General features: G+C 37.6%; 1 protein-coding gene across 1 annotated transcript in view; it reads right to left on the bottom strand.

Moving 5' to 3' along the window:
- gnptab (N-acetylglucosamine-1-phosphate transferase subunits alpha and beta) overlaps nt 1-20333 on the bottom strand; it is a 31669-nt gene extending 11336 nt beyond the window's left edge. The window contains exons 1-10 of the mRNA XM_038275550.1: nt 20036-20333; nt 19344-19429; nt 16464-16583; nt 16177-16227; nt 12082-12284; nt 11864-11928; nt 9919-10053; nt 568-729; nt 295-474; nt 46-216 (exon numbers count right to left, since the gene is read on the bottom strand). Coding sequence (XP_038131478.1) covers nt 46-216; nt 295-474; nt 568-729; nt 9919-10053; nt 11864-11928; nt 12082-12284; nt 16177-16227; nt 16464-16583; nt 19344-19429; nt 20036-20197 — 1335 coding nt within the window. The 5' untranslated portion in view covers nt 20198-20333. The remainder of the gene's footprint in view (nt 1-45; nt 217-294; nt 475-567; nt 730-9918; nt 10054-11863; nt 11929-12081; nt 12285-16176; nt 16228-16463; nt 16584-19343; nt 19430-20035) is intronic.
- Nucleotides 20334-20977: the final 644 nt, after the last annotated feature.

The raw sequence follows: 20977 nt of genomic DNA, 5'->3' as shown, positions 1-20977 counted from the left end.
TTGAAACAATAAACCACAGGTTTCGGTTTTTCTGTCTCTACAGACCTTCTGCCCTTTGGAATGGCTGTAGAAGTCGTCTGGCCAAACGTCTTTCCCAAACATCACGTCATCGTTGAGGTAAATGAACTTCTGAGAGAGTCCCGGGATACGATGGATGTGCGTTTCGATGGCAGGAGAGCTGAAAGTGGGAAGGTGGGAGCGGTTCAAGAAAATATCCTGAAAGACAGAGAAGGGGTTGGGTTATTTAGGTCATTCATTTATCATCTGAACTAAGCTTCAGAGGGGGAGGCTTGCCTGATGCGACACCACCGTCACTCGGGGGTTATCCATGTTGAGCCAGGAAGGAATCTGACCGTTAGTAACGATGAAGATGTGTCGCACCCAGGGGGCGTGTTTCTCCACAGAGCGCAGCGAATAGCGGAGCTCCTCGTTGTCCTCGAATCGGCTCGCCGAAACATCTTCGTCCTGCTTAGACTGAGGAGCGAAGACATTTCCAACGATGATGAAAATCTCAACACTCAAACATCATTAAGGATGTATTCCAGCTGAATGAAAGGTGAGGCGTACCTGCGAGATGGCGGTGAGATCATAGAACAAGTAGGCGGGGCTTATGCTCAGCTCCTTCCCATCCAGGGTCAGGTTCTTTTTAGCCTGCTGGCTCAGATCAGCGAAGTCCTGCTGGGTTTTCAGGTGAAGCAGAGCTATGCTGGCCTCTGAATACAGCTCAAACTGCAGCACAGAAATATGACCAGGATGATAACAATTAATGAGCAAATCAGATGGAGATATTAGACCAGAAGCTTTAATGACTTGTAGTTTTAAGTAAAATCTTTATCTTCAAAGTTGGATAGATTGAATAGGAACATCCTTCTTCCTTTAGGCACAAATACATCCGATCTCTGTAGTGAATGTATGTAAATTAGTGGACCCCTCTTTAACCTCCAAACCAACCTCCAAAGCTTCTGCAGCTTCTGATAGTCAAAGTTCCCAAAACGGAATAACAAAAAGTTGCCATTTACCATTCAACTGGTTAGAAAAGGCTGTTTCCGTTACAACCAGTTAATGGTATAGTGGAGGATGTTATTTTTCTGGGTGGATCATCAAAATAATTGGTCCTCCTAATTGTCAATCATTCTGGTGATATGCTAACGTAAGGCCGTCCTACGTCTCCATTTTCACTTACCAGTGGTGATTCTGACATAGTGGAAAATTTGCAAAGCATCTTTTGCAAAGTAAGCTTGTATGAGCGACTTTTACACAGAGCGTGCAACAGGAGGAATGGGCTCATGCACGCTCTCGAATGTGTTAAATAGGTGGTCCCTCTCAGGTACAGGGCTGTGCATGTGGGTTGTTTTTTTTTTTAAAGGGGAGAGGGCGGGTCTTTTCAAAAATTCACAAAAAAAAACCCTACTGTACCTTTAATTAATCTATTAAGGAATTTTAACAAAGATCTTTCAACATCAGATATGAATAAAATTGAGCTTTCATTTCACATTTTTCTTTGTACCGTTCTATCCTTTAATACTGAACTTTTTCTTGACTTGTTTTCTTACAAAGTTATGCAAATATTTAAATACATTTTTATGTTTGTTTGTTTGTTTACTCCAAGTTTTTTTTTTTTTTTAACCCTATGTTCTATAAATCATAAAACAACACGAGGTTTGTCGATTTTTGACTCCTGAACCAGTGTTTTTTTACAGGGCCACTGCTGGAGATTTAAAAAAAAAAATACTTTATATGTTCTTTTCTTTTTTAGTTTAAAATTTTTAATAAAGAAAAAAAAAAGAATCTAACCTTTAATTAGTAAATATCTTTATACAGTTAGGATTTTTGCTGTTGTTGTTTTTTTTTTTTTTTTTTTCTGATACTTGAATCATACATTTTAAAGCCGATTCACAAAAAGCTCCAAAATCTTTTATGTTTTCCTGGTTCAAATAAGTGAAAAACCATGACACTATACTTTTTGAATGTTCCTAGACTTGGAACCCTGTCTTTTGTCTCTATTAGGACTTAATTAAATTAAAATCTGTAAGACTCTGCCAGTGATCAGAAAATTGGTCGACATGAAACTCAACCTTCCTCCATTTCTGCCTCCATCCTCAGACCTGCATCCTCATCAAAACAGAATACCTGTGAGCTCTTCAGCAGGAACTATTACCTATCATTTGCAGTGACCTCAAAGTCTCAGATGAAATCTGATGGTTTGACCAACAAACACTGTGGGCGGAGCCTCCTGGCTGCATCCTGACAGCTGTTAAATCGCAGCAGCTCCAGTGTGTGCAGACCTTTGTTTGCTGCCATCTTTAGACTGACAAAGCATGTGTGAGCTAAACGTGTTTACGAGAGTTTGGAAAAAGCCTTTGAGGTGGTGACCCCTACTAGCAAAGACATGAAGGGGCCTTTCTATGAAGTCATTGACGGCACTGTGAATTTAAAGAGCTAAACCCATGCACTCCAGAGCCTGAATGTTTTTCATTTTCTAAATTATTAATTTGCATTTGAGCAAACAAGAGTCAATGCTGTTAAACCAGAGTAGGAAAAAAAGCAGAAAGCAACTCAGTTCCTGTGATTCTAATTAATAAAAGTTGGGTTTTTTTAAGGCAGCAAAGATTTTGAGCAAATTTGCTCCAGAGATCATGATCCTGGGTGTGTTAATTCATGAGTTGAATGCTTTTTCTCCCTGTTCTTTCAAATTCTTCCTGTTTACCTCGACTTGTTCTTTTTCCTCAGCTGCTGTTAAGGTGATTTTGGTTTAGATTTAAAAAGGCAGGGGACATAACAAGCCTCAGGTCACATTGTCATCTTCATGTCGGCGCTCTTTATAGCACCGTTAATGCTCCAACACAAAGCTGAGGTGTGTGAAGACAGACACGCGTCTATGAATAAGTGTTGAGTTGATGCACGCAGCTACATGTTAGAGCTGTCATGGCTATAAAACACAACTCTGTGATCAGATAGCTGATAAAACCCACTCAGCTTCTTTCTTAGTCCATAAAATAATCCCATAAAGAGGACAAATTTCAGCCTATTTATAGTTTTATATATATAGTTAAAATATGGGGGAGAAGGACAAAGGAGGAAAAAACTTTGCTTCCATAAATCATTTTAAATATTCATGCAGTTTGTTGGTTCAACTCCCATATATTGTGTATTTGAAATGGTGAATGTGAGTTTTTAGGTAAAGCTGTGTGCAAATACACAAACAGCAGAAGAAGGAATTAATATTTAATACTTTATTTAACTGCAGTCTATTAAAATAATAATAAAACAGCAATATTTCCCACATTGTCTAAGTTTTAGATGCAATCCAAAACCAATTAGGAAATCCTTTCTCTGTGATTTTATTAATTTATGCAGGCAAAGAGGCTTTGAAAAGCTTAATTTATTCTACTAGCATAATAGTACACTAAAATTCATAAAATTATCATTCATATTCATATAAGTCGGAAAACTCCAAATGTTTGAAAAATTTAATTCACTTCTAAAAAAAAACAACAACAAAAAAACAAATATACAATCCTAAAATACAGAAGAGGATTAGGGCCAGTGAGAAAAAAAAAAAAAAGTTAACTGATTTTTAAATTTTACTTCAGTTTAGTAAGGGAAAAAAGTCAGGATTCTGACTTTAATCTCAGAATTCTGACAATAAAAAAAGTCTGAATTCTGAGATTAAAGTCAGAATTCTGAGAAAAAATGTCAGAATTCTGAGATTAAAGTCTGCCTTTAATCTCAGAATTCTGACTTCAAACGTCAAAGGAGAATCCATGTTTAGGACATTCCTGCAACTTATACAGTTTGTTTATTAACACTTATCTAAAAACAACTAAACTAAAAACACGTCTATTCTACTAGGGGTAACTGGTTTATGTTTAAAGCAGACTTTGCTTATTGTCCTGTTTGTTTTATCATAATCATTAAACAGTAAATTTGAATCTAAATGTGGAAAGAGAGGAGAGGAGCTATAATGAGCTACAACTATAAACCCCTCTATGGGAGCTGCAGGATATATGCTTTTAAAAAAAAATTATTAATTAGTTTACACCCTATTATTCAAATATTGCTTTAAAGCAACACAAATAAGTATAGTTCTGTGAGTAAACTGACTGATTCTGTGCTGACTGACTGTTTTAGGCAGCTGGGATCACAACACTTTAAAAAAAGCTGTGTTGCAAGTTTCCGATTTAATCCGGAAGCAATAACGGAAAAAAGTCAAGATATCAAATCTCTGCATCAGAGGAAGCAAACACACTTTAATCTGACAAACTTTGCACATCCCTTTATGATAAACGACTGAAAGAGATTTAACACAAACCGCTTTTGATGAGATTATCTACATAAGATAAAAAGTAACAATAAATACCTTTACTTTTGATTAATCCAACTTTAGATGGAAGAAGGAGGATGTGTCAAATTTTACAGTTGATTTAGAGGCATTATATTTAAAACATTACACATACAGGAAAATAAAAAAAAAGTTAAAATGCACCAGAAAATCTTAAGAGCTTTGATCATTTTAAAAATATATAACCACAAATCAAATAAATATAATAATATAGCCAGCAACAGGAATCACAGATTAAACAAACTAAGAGAGAAATTATGAATAAATATTAGGGATGCACGATATTGGGTTTTTGGCCGATATCCGATATGCCGATATTTTAAAACTCATGTAGCCGATAACCGATACCGATGTTAAAGCTGGACAAAAATAAGTAGTCATTGAAAATAGCAGTTTTGTTATCCATTTCTGACACTTGAAAAATAATATACTCAAATATATTTTCATATGCTGATATCAAATTGATTTTTAAAAACGCGGTATCGATCTATTTTACTTTCAAAATCTCGTGAAATTTCATCGTTCTGTTACAAACTCTCGTGATATTTTGCAAATTCTTGTGAGATTTTGTTAGTAAAATAGATCGATACCGCGTCAATATATCAACATATAAAAATATGGCAAAATTTTGTGAATTTGCGGGGAATTTCGTAGCATAACGATGACATATTGCAATATTTCTTTAGTAAAAGAGATTGATATGGTGATTTTAAATGGCAATATATCCGCATATGAAGATATTGTGATATTTTAATGTATCAATATTTTTTTCCCTCGTCTTTAGAAGTTTCTAAGTCTGTAAAAAAGAAGTTTTTGAGGAAGAAGAAGAAGTAGTATTTTTTTTTTTTTTAAACTTTAGAAACTCAGAAGCTGATCAAATATCGGGTTAAATATCGGTGGGGTGGCCGATGTCCGATATTCAGTTTTAAGGCCGATACCGATAGGGGGCCGATTATATCGTGCATCCCTAATAAATATGTTTTCTTAACCATGCTCCAAACGGAAAGATTTAACAAACGAAACATTAAGGAGAAAATGTATCCTTAAATGGATTCTAAAAGTTTTTAAATCTAAAAGTTTATAAAATCACACAGACCGCATCTGGAATAAAATCATATGAGGCTTAAACTGCATCACGTTTATTGCACTTTTTTTTTTTAGATTTCATATTTTATCATTCAGCAAAGTTATAAAATAACCAGATAAAGAAAAATAGAAATAAGGGAGAGATTTAAATACTATATAGATGCATTTGATTGTTAAAAACTGTAAATATGTTTCAGAAACATCCCTTCTCAGGGAGGCTCAGAAGGCTCGTAGTCCAACACAGGTTAGGCCTCAGCAGGCAGATGATGGGGCCTATAGTCCAGCTTTCATCACCGCATCACTCATTCTAATACCCTCTATAAATACAGGGCAGCTCTCACCGCTGAACCGCTCCCTCCTCACTATGTGCATCATCCCTCTTTCAAAGAAGCAGCCAGCGACACCAGGAACCACCCTGAAATCCAAACTGTGCATTGTGTGGAGGCTTGTGCAGCAGGGGTCCATGCCAGACGGAAATGGCAAACCAACACAGAGTTTCCATCGTCTTTCCTGGACTCCGCACGAGTCGCTTCAAGATCCCAATAAATCATGGAAAGTGGAAACCCAGACAGAAAAAAGGGGGAGAACCGAGGAAGTGAAAGGACGTGTTCTTAGAGTTCAGACCAGTTCAGAAAACTGGTGACCTTTCAGCACGCAGACTGGCGTGGTGCCACACCAAACAGTTGTTCTAATGTTAGCCCCCCCCCCCATCCACCGCCAGATACAGTTACAGCCTGAATATCGCCGGATATTATCACATGACCTGAGGCGCTTCATGGAACGATGGGACAACTGCTTTGGACATGATGATATGTGGGTTAAATGCTGCTAACCTGCAGGTCGCCTCAGGCATCCAGGCAGCTGTTTATACGCCGACTCTCCAGCTGTTTGTGTGTCGCAGACCATTGAAATTAGAATTACATTAAAAATAAATAAACCTAACCTATTTAAGCAACTGTGCTCTTTATAGCACAGATTAGTCGACTCGTGCCAGGTTGTCGAGGACCGTTTAGATCAGAACTTTGTAAATTTGACGGGATGCTTATGGGAAAGCTGCTGCTTTTCTTTGCTTATTCTAGTTTATGTTATATTAAAAAATCTCAGGAGGAAAATGAACTTTGTGCACAGTAGGGAGGGGAACAAAGTCCAGCTCATGATAGAGATTCTTATTTAATCAAAAGAATGCGGTACTTTAACAGGAATAACTGCTCTAATGTTGATCTGATTATTTAAAGGGATACCGCCGACTTTATGATCTATAGAGTTACGTATGCGAGTTATTTTAAATGATTCCTGCAGTAGTATTTTTTCGCCTGCTCTACTACTGGTCATGGCTGATGGATGGAAAACCTTTAAACTTTAAAGAGACTACAAAGAGAAACATAAAAGGAATCATGAGCGAGGAAAAACAAGAGTAGATCACGGAGAGGAGTTTATTACCTGGTAAGTTTTTACCAGGTCTTTGTTATAATTTAGCAAGTTTAGTAGAAGCAAAATGCGGGAAGTTACAAGTCTAGCGCCCCTACTGGCCAAAAGTTACACAGTATGATTCAAGTTTAATTACTAAAATCACCATTTTTTTTTTTTTTTTTATTGCAGCTTCCAGTAACATACTGAACATATAAATGTAAATATTTCCCCAGAAATTTACATTTTGACTTGTTAGGACCTAAAATTTTAGCTGATGTTTTAGGGATTTTAGTTAATAGCCAGAGAAAACAGAGGAGAAACATCCACACTTTGTTAATATAAGTGGAGAGTCAATGCCAGTGTCAATTCCAAGATTTGGGAAACTGATAATGGGAAATAGGTGTGGACTTTGACTAGACCGCTCTAATAATTGAAGAAACCCTGTAACCCTGCCTGTATGTTCAGAGCTGTTCATCACAACAGGGTAAATTCTATCGCTTATACACATTGAAGTGTATAGGAAACCTACTCACACAGACCAGTATCTTCTTTTTGACTCACACCACCCACTGGAACACAAACTCTCAGTCATCAGAACCTTACAACACCGGGCAGAACATGTCCCTACTAAAACAGATGGGAAGCAAAAAGAACAGAAACACATCAAAGATGCTCTCCGAAACTGTGGATATCCAAACTGGGCTTTTATCAAATCAGCAAGGAAATCCAAAAGACACGCAACAGAAGACAGCGATGGGAAAATTAAACGCAAAAACATCACAATCCCTTATGTTGCTGGAGTGTCTGAAAAGCTCAAGAGGATTTTCTCCAAACACAAGATCCCAGTACATTTCAAGCCAAACCAAACCCTTAAACAGAGGCTAGTGCACCCTAAAGATAAAACCCCCAGACCGAATATGAGCGGAGTGGTATATGCTGTTCAGTGCAGCAAGGAATGCTCTGATCTTTATATTGGCGAAACAAAACAACCTCTCCACAGACGCATGGCCCAACACAGAAGAGCGGCCGCCTCTGGACAAGACTCCGCAGTACACCTACACCTTATGGACAAAGGACATTCTTTTGAGGACCAGAATGTCCATATTCTGGATAAAGAAAATAGGTGGTTTGAGAGGGGCGTGAAGGAAGCCATCTATGTTAAGAGAGAAAAACCAACTTTAAACAGAGGTGGTGGACTCAGATTCCAGCTTCCAAAAACATACAATTCAATCATAGACATGATCCCTTCCAGATATCACCAAACCCCCCACCCCATCACAGAGGAACGAGGGACCTACCCGCTCCAGCCGGTGAACAATACCTCCTTAACGACCGACCCTTAACAATCATAGACAGGTTTCAGGTATTACAGGAGACAATCCCCCCCTTAATGGCAATCCCCCCTTTAACGACCGACCCCTAGAATCATAGACAGGTTCAGATATTACAGGCTAACGATGGAACTAACGACCCATTCATCGGTTACCATTGCATGTCTCCAAGCGATACAAGGCCTTGTCTATATAAGACTCAAACTCACTGCGGATCCAGACATTTGAATTGAGAAAGCTTCCTGGAGAGGTGGCGAAACGTCTTCAAATCTTGAAAACCAAGTCCAGTGGTTATTTTTTGAATTTTTACGGAATCGCTTAGAGAAAGCATTCCCGCAGCATTATGCTGCCATCACCGTGTTTAACTGTAGAAGCCGCTTTACTTTCTCACTAACATGAAACGCAAATTACCTCATACCAGTTTGAAAATACTTTTTTATATCACAAAATACAATGAATATAAAACAAACAATAATAAAGATTGATGATGTATAGATTTAAAGAATAGAACTTTAAGAAGCTAAATCTGTATAAATTAAGCCACGTTTGTTTTGGTGATCATGAAAAATATAACTAATGCAAAATGTTAGTGATAGTTAAAGGAAAAAATTATTATATTTTATATAAACAACTGTTACTTTCTCTAATTTTTCATGTTTAATCATTAGTAGGAATATAAAAAAAGACCCTAAGATTCAGCTTTTTCATCTCTTTTAAATAAAATCCCACAAGTTGAAATATTTTTTGCATGTTTTAACAATTTTTGAGCAAAAAACAAACATATTAAAACCGCATTAAGTTTAATATTTGAGTTTTTGTTTAAGGTTTTTTTTAGGGCTACATTTTATGATCTGCAAATATCTGATATAAAAATAATACATAAAATGTGAACAGATGAATTTAAGAAATCCTTAAAAAAAAAAACAGAATTAATGTTGCTAAAATGAGTCACTTCAAACTAAGGGTTTATATTTCTTTTTCTAACTTAGGAGCAGGAAGGTAACATTAGTGGATGGACTGTCGTCATTTTCATTTTATAAAAGCTGCTATCCGATTCATCGGCTGCATTAGAACATCATGTAAGTCCGCAGCCAAAGGATCACTCAGCTACACTCTACTTTTGTTTTCCTTAATTACTTCAGATCGCTCATTAGAGCCACTCTCTCCTAAAATACTCAGACTGCAAGACAGCGAGCCAAACAAAGAGCTTTTATCCTCACATCAAAGTAACTGTTAAAAATAGAAATAATATTTTTAGCTCATTTTAAGCCTCATCAAGTGAGCTCTGGCTCTGATTAAATGGTATAAACAGTCGTAGCCTATAGTGTACAAAACGTTAGACATAGAAACACGCTTTAGTATAGGTAAAAAATAAAAATAAAAGTTTTTCCTGTGTTTTGAGAGTATAAAAGGTGTTTTTCAATGTACCAATTTTAAGGAAGTTTAGAAGATTAAGCAAGAGTTTATTTTGTAAATCTCATAATTATTTTAGTTGGCTGGAGGCAAAGGAACATGGAATAAATTGATTAGGAGAGCAACTCTGCCCCCTGCTGGGCTAAATAAGAACTTTTACAGCTTGTTGACAGGAATAATCTGTAATCTTCAATTATTTACTGTTTTTTTTTTTTTTTCAACCTATGACAAGGAAAAAGAAAACATTTTTAATTTAATGGTTTAAAGTTTCCTCTCCATACAATAACATATGAGTCCCATGGTTGGATTGAATGCTGGATGGATGGTCTTTCTTACCTGTTTGATCTTGCTGGTTATGGCTGAAGGCAGTTTCACTCTCATCTGCTCCGTATCTTTGATGGATGACGGGAAGCCGCTCAGGTAGGCCAGAGCCTGCATGTGGATTAAACCTGGAGCCTCTTTATCTGTCGTCTGAAAGAAAGACAAACAGGTGGAAGTGAATAAAAAAAGTTTAAAAAGACACTTTTAGTTTCCTCTTTAAGGATGTATACAGCTGTTAATCATATCTAGTAAAAAGGAAACAGATATCCATTCATTAAAATATATAAAAAAAGCTTGTTTTTCTGCACAGCTCTAATGAAGTTCAGTTAACATCATGTTTCATTCTGGACTTTAACTAAGCTGTTGCATAAACCTGATTCTTTTATTCTGCTGTATCCCTGTTAGTTCATCTGTCTAGTACCTGTCAGACTGTAGTAGAATAGTTTGGTAAAAGTACAAGATGACTGGAGGTAAACATCCATCCTGTCTTACATCTTTCCATCCCTCATCCATCCAGATTAGGGCTACAACAACGAATCGATAAAATTGACAAAAATCTACTTTTAAAAGCGTTGGCAACGAATTTCATCATCGATTAGTTGTGTCGCGCGATTAATGCGTCATCCGCCGCCGCCGTCATCACTGCCACTTGATTGAAACGCGGGAAGAAAAAAAAAATATGGCAGAGGGCATCTCAATTCGCAGACAGCCTCCGCTTTGTAAAGCGAAAAAAGTCATAACATTCAACTTTTGCAAAAACAAATGAACATGGCACAGAAGCACCGCTGTTATGATGCAGCACCTGAAAAGGAAACACGATGGAGCCTTCGATGGCAGTGAAGAGAGCTGATCAGCAGGGTGAGCGACCATGTTTGTTTGGTTTTAAAGTGGGAAAACGTAACATTAGTTTCTCAGGTAGCTCATCTGATGCTTTCCTTACCGTGTTAGTAGGTTACAGACAGTGATCAGGTTGGCTACTTGTTTTACTTTTAATTTCATTTGAATTAGCTTAAGCAGCGTTTATATTTTCTTTATAAATAAATTAACTTGCAAATTATGAGGGCAAGGCTTTTAAAGTTTAAATCTTCTGGCAAAGATAAAGTAAAGAAGATCCTGCAATTTATGGAAGTAAAGCAGAATAAAATCCAGCAAGATCAGTAATATGTCAATTAATTATTTGCCACATTCCCATGTAAATATCTGTCTTTGGAGGATGTGTTTTTTAGCACCCCTAGTTCTCTCATTTTTATTCCAAATACAATTTATAATTTGAATCACAGGGCTATTTTTATCTCTATGGTTCAGTATTTTCTCAAGTAGCAACTTTAACTGCTATACTTTCCTGTCTTAAAAGGCAGAACTCTTCTAGTCTAAAAAAACTAATTTGTTGAAATGGGGGGACCTATTGTTTGAACCCCTTAGGGGCTTTAAAAAACAAAAATGCCTATCTTTTTTGCGCTTTATGAAACAAAGTACCCTATATTTTGTGGATGTACAGCTACATTTCTCATGTATGTTTGCGTAGTTTTAACACAAACATTTATTTTTTCATATTGCACCAGTACAGTTAATGAGCAACCTGTACTTGTGTGCTTGTTTGTTCTGTCTAAAATGTTTATTTTGGAATAAAGAGGTTAATATAAAAACATTTTTTTGTCCGATTCATCGATTAATCGGGAAAAATAATCGTCCGATTCATTGATTTTTAAAATAATCGTTAGTTGCGGCCCTAATCCAGATGCACATTTAGTCCAAATAGTCGTGAATTTGAACATTTAACACGTTAACTCAGGTTGGAGTAATTCTTTAAAAGGAATGGGCAGCTGTATCTAAAATATCCTTCTTTCTCTTCCTCAAGTACATTTTTAGCGGCAGTCTGCTACTAGGGTGTATTTAGTGTATCACATGACTGTATGAGAAAAGTTTAAATAAAAATATCTAAAGGGGAAATGGCATTCACCAGATAGCATCTGGACACAGAAAATGGATGGGTTTCCCTCGAGAGATCTGCAAAGGCCTTATCCGCTAAAAAAAGAAAAGAAGAAGAAAGATTACTACAGAGGGTTACTGCAAATATGCACATAAAAGTCAAAGGAGTTTCATCATGAATTAGTTAACAGCCATGCTCATAGTGTTGGAGCATCATTTTCTGCTGAACTTAAAAGCTGCAGTTTTTACCTTCAGCCTGCGAATGAAAGACGACAATGGAGACGCTGACAGGCTGGTGGAAAGGTTTGCTCACGATCAGCAGCTCTTTGGCAGCGGAGAGCGAGGCTGAGACCTCGGGCAGCTCTCTGACAGTGAGGTTGGCCGGCAGAGCGGGATCCAGCGCCAGCATGGGCGCTACGATGCAATGGGAGAGCAAACATTCAGGCCTATCGCTGTGAAAAGATGAAAAAGGAACAAATAACACCCTAATGAGACACACCGTTGCACAGAGAGGTGGCCACACTTCCTTTGTTGTGCCATTAGAGGTGTGAAGAGAGTTAAGTTCACACATTTAGCCGATGTGAAAGGTTGCATCAAACAGCTCTGGTGTCTGTGGTTAAACTCAGAAAAAAGTAGACGAGGACAAAGCGTTAAAATGTGTGAAGAGGCGGGAAACATCCGAGTTTAACCTTTGCTACAAATCAGTATGCAGATTATTTATTTTATCTAGGTTTATAAGAATCACTTATCTTTTCTTTTTTTAAATGTGTGACAAATATAAAATTGAGTTAGGAGGAATTACCATTCTGACGTTATCGTTCTGTGATCTTATCAGTTCAGACCCCTGAGTCGTATTTCCTTGTGGTCTAACCGAACCCGGCTTCCTGTTGTAGCAACAATGCAGCTTTACCTTCAACAGGCAACCACTTGCAGAGCGTTTAGGAAAACCTGCATGTCTGACAACCAGTCCCCAAAATATGGGCCCACTTGGATAAAGGTGACAAACTGCAGCAACTGCTTTCAATAAATCTTTTATCCAGGACACTTCAGGGTTTATACGTGAATGAGTAACTCTAATTTAATGCTCCTCTCACACACATATATATACACATATATATATATATATATATATATATATATATATATATATATATATATATATATATATATATATATACATATATATATATGAAAGGAGCTAGTCTTAAACTTTAAAGAAATACACCCTATACCCTAATGACTATTCTAGCTGCAAATGTCTGGTTTTTGGTGCAATATCTACATAGGTGTAAAGAGGCCCATTTCCAGCAACTATCCTCCAGTGTTCTAATGGTACAATGTGTTTACTCATTGGCTCAGAAGGCTAATTGATGATTAGAAAACCCTTCTAAAATCATGTTCACACATCTGAAAACAGTTTAGCTCGTTACAAAAGCTACAAAACTGACCTTCCTTTGAGCAGATTGAGTTTCTGGAGCATCACATTTGTGGGATTAATTAAACGCTCAAAATGGCCAGAAAAAGAGAACTTTTATCTGAAACTCGACAGTCTATTCTTGTTCTTAGAAATGAAGGCTATTCCATGTGAGAAATTGCTAAGAATTTCCTACAACGGTGTGTACTACTCCCTTCAGAGGACACCACAAACAGGCTACTGTGGGTACTTTTTAATGAAGATGCCAGTTGGGGACCAGTGAGGCATCTGTTCCTTAAACTAGAGACTAATCTACTTATCTTCTTGCTCAGTTGTGCAACGCGGCCTCCCACTTCTTTTTCTATTCTGGTTAAAGCCTGTTTGTGGTGTCCTCTGAAGGGAGTAGTACACACCGTTGTAGGAAATCTTCAATTTCTCACATGGAATAGCCTTCATTTCTAAGAACAAGAATAGACTGTCGAGTTTCAGATAAAAGTTCTCTTTTTCTGGCCATTTTGAGTGTTTAATTAATCCCACAAATGTGATGCTCCAGAAACTCAATCTACTCAAAGGAAGGTCAGTTTTGTAGCTTCTGTAACGAGCTAAACTGTTTTCAGATGTGTGAACATGATTGTAGAAGGGTTTTCTAATCATCAATTAGCCTTCTGAGCATTAGAACACTGGAGTGATAGTTGCTGGAAATGGGCCTCTATACACCTATGTAGATATTGCACCAAAAACCAGACATTTGGAGCTAGAATAGTCGTTTACCACATTAGCAATGTATAGAGTGTATTTCTTTAAAGAGAAGACTAGTTTAAAGTTATCTGCATTAAAAAGTACAGTGATTTTCCTTCAAAAATAAGGACATTTCAATGTGACCCCAAACTGTTTAACTTTTCTAGAGACACAAACCACCCTTACAATTAGATTCGGAATTAATTTGAACCATTATTTTGAAAATTTCTCCTATGGACTCTAAGTGATATTGTGGTGAGGCTAAAGTGTGGTTTTAAACAAAACAGTTTTCAAATTAAAATGAGAAAACACCTCCTTAGACACCCATTTTCTACATACCGTATTTTCACGACCATAAGGCGCACCGGGCTATAGGGCGCGTTTTTTATATACCGGTACATGTCCTCTACTACCTTTAAATACCTCTACTGCGTATTTAAAAATACAGCGGGGGCAAAACTGAGTATGACTGTGCTTTATTCATGTATTTATTACAAAGTATTAATCAAACCTGGCAGCTGGCCGTGAGACAGACACATCGCAGATGACACAGCGCTGTGGTCACTCCTAAATTAACTTAAAATCCTAAAACCTGCCGACAGAATATGTTCGCTTTTATTACCGGTATCCTGGTGCCTGCAGCTAAAATTATTTAGATGAAAAACACCTGCCAGCCACCGCGGTGAACGAAAGGATTTCTCCTGTCGGCGCACCGCTGGTATGTGGGGGTCTGAGCGCCTCTGACAGAAATAGATAATCTGGATGAACTGACTGCAATTATTAAGTTTTCAGGTGGCCTTTCTCACTTAAAAACATATTAAAACTACTTTATTCCCACTGATCACAGCAAATATAGCTGCAAGATTTAGATTATTTAGATGAAAAAACACCTGCCAGCCACCGCGCTGAAGAGGAGGAGACGCGCCCACAGGCAGCTGTTGAATTAAGTTTTCAGGTAGAAAAATAGAGCGGGAGCAAAACTGAGTATGATTGTGCTTTATTCATGTATTTATTACAAAGTATTAATCAAACCCATCAAAGTCATCCTCCTCTGTTTCTGAATAAAACAGCTGCGCTAAATCAGACATGCCAGTTTCCCCTTCTTCGCTGTCAGTCACTTTCCGTGCAGCGCGGCTCCTCAGAAATAATGCCGGCTTTTGCGAAAGCTTGAACAACAGAGCCAGCAGACACGTTAGTCCAAGTATCTACAATCCATCCGCAAACTGTGGCGTAACTTGCCCGGCGCTGCCTTCCATTTATCATGAAACTGTGGTCTCCGTCTGTCATCCACCGCTCCCACGCCGCTCGCAGCCTTACTGTGAACGGCCGCTCCACACCGATGTCGAGCGGTAGAAGTTCCTTTGTCAGACCCCCGGGATAACGGCGAGCACAGCGTTCATTTGATTCATCTTTTTTTCACATCGGCTGTGAGATGGGCACGCAGCGATGGTGATGCGTGGAAAAAACCACCTAGTCTCCTCACATACACCTGCCTCAGCCACGCATCCACCCAGCCCTTTTCATTTGCGTTAATATCATATGTCATCAGAGCGCTGTGTCTGTCTCGCTGCCAGCTCCCAGATCAGCTTCTCTGATTGGTTGATGCGGCGCGTCCAGCAGCAAAACTTCAATTTTTCCATCTGAGCAGCAGCAGCACGTTGGCGGTGCGTCAGATGCTTAAACGCTCCCGACGTGCTGCACCAAAACGCGCTGCAGGACCTTTTGCTGTGCCTATACGCGCGTCAACCATTGACTTTGCATGTAAACTCGCTGCTTCTGCTGCAGCTGCTGGGTCCGGTTCACACCGATGTTGAGCGGTTGAACAGCGAGCACAGCGTTAATTTGTTTCCCCATGTTTTTCACATCAGCTGAGAGATGGGCACGCATGGAGTTACATATTAACAGCGATGGTGAGGGGTGGAAAAAAACCACCTGGTCTCCTTACATTCAGCCACTCTTTCATCATCTCCTCAATGAGGTGGTCTCAAAAGTCGCAGTTACAACACACATAGGGCGCACCGCACATTTTGAGGGAAAAAAAAGACGTTTAAGTGCGCCTTATAGTCGTGAAAATACGGTACGTCTTCTAGATTAAATCTTACTCTTGCAGTTGCAGGATAATAAAACGTGAAAAAATTCAAAGTAAAAAACATATTTTTAAGGTTTGGCCTACAGTATAAAGCAGTACCTACCTGTCTTTTGGCACTTCTGTGGTGTCAGTTGTGTTTTTCCCCAAATGTTCCCTGTTTAGTAATACAAAAAAAAAGTTCACTTCACTTTTACTGCATGGGAGTCTCTAAAAAGGTTTTGTTTTTGCTTAAAGACAGAAGCTAGAGATAGTTAAGGAAATATCTTCATCCTAAATTGATCTTTATCAAAATGCTAATCATTTTAAATGTGTTTCAGTTGATTAAAATGAGAAAAAGGAAAAAAAGTTTGAGCAAACAAGTTTGTCTGCAGCGGTTGGAGCCGCAGCTACCTCAGAGCTTTTTGTTCCTCCTCCAGCTGCTCTTTGACCGCCTTCAGTTCCTTCAGCAAAGCCACATCTGTGCCGTTCACCCATGTGTACACAACGTCAATAGGCATCGGCAGACAGAGCCTGACAGATAAAAAAAGAAAACACCAGATCCTATCAGAGAAGACAGCAGCCCAACTCTGCAAATTTCTGTCATGTCGTCAATCTAGATTATTGTTTGTTCAAGGATTGCCTTATCCTGTCTTTCAGGATTTAACTTAAGGCAAAGCAAAGGTAAACATTAGTGAAAGAATTTACCAAAAGAGAAACCGGTTCATTTAAAAACTCTATGGAGTAAAATGTCCTTTTAAAGCCAGAAAAACCAGAATGTTTTCTGACTACGATACAAATTATAACAAGGATTTTTATCACATGGCCTCTGACATTTTAAACCAAGCTTTCCTTAAACTAATACAACCTTTAAATCAATCAAAAAAAAATAATAATAATAACTGATCGCTCTGGATGCCACTACTACATTACAAAGACGACCTGTTTTCATCATTTTCTGAGCCAAATGACTGACAGATCACCTATTAGTAATAATGAAACATATATTTTATGTCTCACATATAAGAATGCATCTATGTTTTACTTACATATACAAATATATTTTTCTCTGCCATAAATATATTAATGCCTTACATTTACATACTGTTTTGCTTACATTCATAAAGTTTATTTTTCATATACTTACAGTATATCAGTTCTTTTACCTGCTTATTTGCACATTAAGAGTTTATTGTCTGCTTATAAATAAACAAATCTCCCCCATACATATTTTCCCCATTCTAAAAATAAAAGGTCAAAACATAAATGAAGGTGTTTGGAAATAACAGTATATGAATGAGAGAGAGTTTAGTAGAAAATCAGAGGATTTATTGAATTGTGATTGGAGGAATCACAGCTCATGAAGGAATCTTCAGAAACTTGTCGCATTTGTTCCAAACCAAAAATAAACTTCTGAAAAACATTTGAATGTCATTTTCAGAGCTCCGAACCTCAACTTACGGAAAAATAATGGATGAAAATAATGGCTGAATTTGAAAAGTTTCTTTATGAAGTTTTTCAAAACAATATTCTGTTAAAATTTGCCATAGAATATGCAGCGCTTTGCCTGATTAAAATAAAAATATTTTGCTATTCGAGTAAAAATATCCTCGGTCACTCAATAGATAGAGCAGAGAGAACCAATTAAAAATCAGCAGGGTCCGAATAAAGAAAAGCATCAACCAGTAAAGGTCCGGAGACTTTTTTAATTATAATATTTTATAATTTAATTTGAATTTAACACTGAAATAAAAAGCAGTTTTTTATGCATCTATGATATACATTAAATTAAAAAAATGATATATATATATATATATATATATATATATATATATATATATATATATATATATATATATATATATGTAAAAGAGAGAATGTTTCGATTTTAAAATCTTGAGTTTTTCCTGAAGTAGAGAACAACAATCTATCAGTTTGGTATATATACAATCTGCTGATTCACATATTTTATAAAACATCTGAGCTGACCATTTGTTTGTATTTTCTTTCTTCTGGCTTAATGAGAGCAGTGGGCTTTATGCTGCCTTGCAAGGATTTAAACCTGGGTTTGAATGGAGACAAAGCCGTTCTAAAGCACATATCAAGGTGCTCATTTTGAGCCTGGATCCAGATTTATTTTTGATTCTGTTTATGGTGGAGAATCCTGCTTCACAGCAGCAGGTTGAGCCAAACATCCTCTAAATGTGCAGGGTCATCTTTGAGCACGCCATTTCAATTTTTTGTCACCAGTTCTTCCAGCAGTCCACACTTTCTCAGCTCTCTTTTTCTTATCGTCTTCTCCTTCTTTCCCATCGCCTGGCTTGCCACAGGTTTGCCTGCTGTGTCTAAAAGGAGCAGCAGCAGCAACCCAGACTGAAAGCAGCCCATTGGATAATATGTGTGACGTGTAGCCTGGTCCTGGACACTCCGAAGGGCTTTACCATATTAACCTCTTAAAACCCACCGGGCCCTTGACCCGGTGGGTTTTAAGTGGGGGTATCAACTCAGAATGTATAAAATTCCACTGGTAAAATTTTTTACCAGCAGGTGGAGCTATTGCGCGCAGCTCCAAGCTGACACCAAAAGTTCCAATCCCCGCAGCTCTGGAACTGTTATAGCTAGAGGTCGGAAATTTTCTGCATTTGTGGTTGACTTGATGTAGAACAAATATAATACAATAAAACCTGCTTTTTCTCAAGAATGTCTTTATAACTGCTGTTAAAAAAAAAACGATAATTTCAGAGAATAAAAAAAAAAAAAAAAACTTTGAGTCATGTTTGACCTGATGCAGGTTGGTCGTGTTCTAGTCACCCAATTTTAATTTATATATTACGAAACTAGAGGGTGTTAGCTTTCAAATAATGTATTACACATGTAATTTGGGCTAACACTTCCTAAGTTATTCGCTTTTCCATTTGGGTATGCAAAATAGGCAAGGATTACCCAAAATGAGGTAGATGTTAACAGGTTAACAGGAGAAGCGGCCAACAACATGCAGAAATTTATAACCGTTTTAAATCAGATTGGATCCGGACCACAGTCCGCTGATCCGTGACCTCTGATACAAATATAAAGTACTGCACATATGTATCTGAAAATGGAATGTATGCATGCAAGAAGAGAACAGTTGAGATCTGAAAAGAGAACAACAGCAATTTATGCATTAAGATGTTATCAGGTCAGTGAAGACAAACTAAAGCTGGATAAGATAAGAACAACCAGACAGAGCAACAATTAAGGTACAAAGGAAGCAAATGAAAATCATCAACTGTGTTGTTACCAGAAGAAGCTCACCTGCTCTGGAAGGATTTCCCCCCCACATTGTCTCTATAGGAGTCAAAAAGCACATGATACTGGTCCCGGCTCCACTCCACCACCACCTATAAGGAGAAAAGATGTTTCCAAACATCCCAAATATGATGAATAAAACCAAGAATACCCAAACACTGCATCACTTTTAATCAAGTTCAACAGTAACATAAGTTAAAGGGGATAAAACACTAAGATATGTGCAAGTTTTCAACATTTTCCTCAGAAAAAATGGTCTGCAGAAATCAAATAATATGTGAAATCTGGGGGCAAATATATGATTATCTCTGCAGATACTAAGGCAAGTAAAATATGCAATTTGGAGATTATTTTGTGTTGTTTCTTCACATTAAATAAAAGTGAAATAATGGAAGTTTGTTGTTTTAACTGGATAAATGCAAATTAATTCAGAGGTGTATACTTCTGGAAGGAAAGACGAATTTCTCAGCATACTCTAAACACTGAAAGGACGTCTTCAATTGCTATGGTTACCTCGTGTTTGCTTCTTGAAGAGGAAATTTATCTTAATTTGCGTTATTTTTCAATGGAGTTTGGGTTGAAAGCGTTTTTATTTAGCAACAGGGAGGTATTAGTTCAATGCTTAAAGATATGGATAAAAAAAATAAGAAAAAAAAGGATCTTTATAAGCCCGATGACAGAAACCAGAAGAGGCTCACCTCTCCAAACTGAAAGGCGGAAACGATCATGAGTACCAGACCCCCGAAGCAAAGGTAGAGACCGTATCGGTGGGACAGACAGGTGTAGGTCTGCCTCTGCAGCAGCTTCAGCACCGAGTTCACGAGGACCATGGCTCTCCTGGGTCGAGCATAGCGCTGCATTCATTCAGAAAAAGTCGAAACAACCGCTGTTTAAAGCGCTACACAAAAGAAAGTAAACATCACAGGCGAGAAGGAAGCGTCAGCTGACCGCCAGACGGACTGCACATGACAACCGGAGCCTGTGGCTCTTCCTCGGCGGCGGTGACGCTACAGCCGAGGGGGCCGCTTCTACTGTCAGGACTCTATGTTGCCCTCTAGCGGAAAGGAAATTGAACAGCGTTTTTTTAATGCTGAATGCAATAAAATATTCAAATGAGTGTGTATTTAAGCATTTTTGCAATGCAAGAGCCACATAAACATTATTTTATTATTTATATGTATAATTTCTTATAAAATGAAGAGCAGTTTTCCATTATTACTGTCTGATATTCCTCTGTCTTGATTTTTTCCATCAGCCATTTGAGATTTTAGTCCTGGAGAATAAGGCTTTAAAGAAATAAATTCTTTGTTTAATTAGTTAATTTTGTTTTCCTAAACAATAGCTTTAATTGAATTTTTTTCATGTTGGAAATGATTGATGACTTCATCATTATTAATCATGATTTTGGTTGATTGAAAGAAAAAGTGTGAAAAATGTTAATGTCTCGCTGTTGATTTATCTTCTGGGTTAAGTGTCACAATCATTTCCATTGTTTTTTGGTTGATATCTCTCTCATTGGTAGCATGTTTGGTTTAATCTACCGTTTTCAACAGCTGATTGCTTTCTGCAAGTACTCTATCTTAATTATTAACAGATTAATGGGGCCCTTAAGATGCTTTTTAAGATAGCAACGCCCCCCC

Source organism: Cyprinodon tularosa, unplaced genomic scaffold, assembly GCF_016077235.1.
Source record: "Cyprinodon tularosa strain WSP-4 unplaced genomic scaffold, ASM1607723v1 ctg965, whole genome shotgun sequence".
NCBI lineage: Eukaryota > Metazoa > Chordata > Actinopteri > Cyprinodontiformes > Cyprinodontidae > Cyprinodon > Cyprinodon tularosa.
Note: the sequence above shows the minus strand (reverse complement) of the source record. Positions and strands in the feature narration are given on the sequence as shown.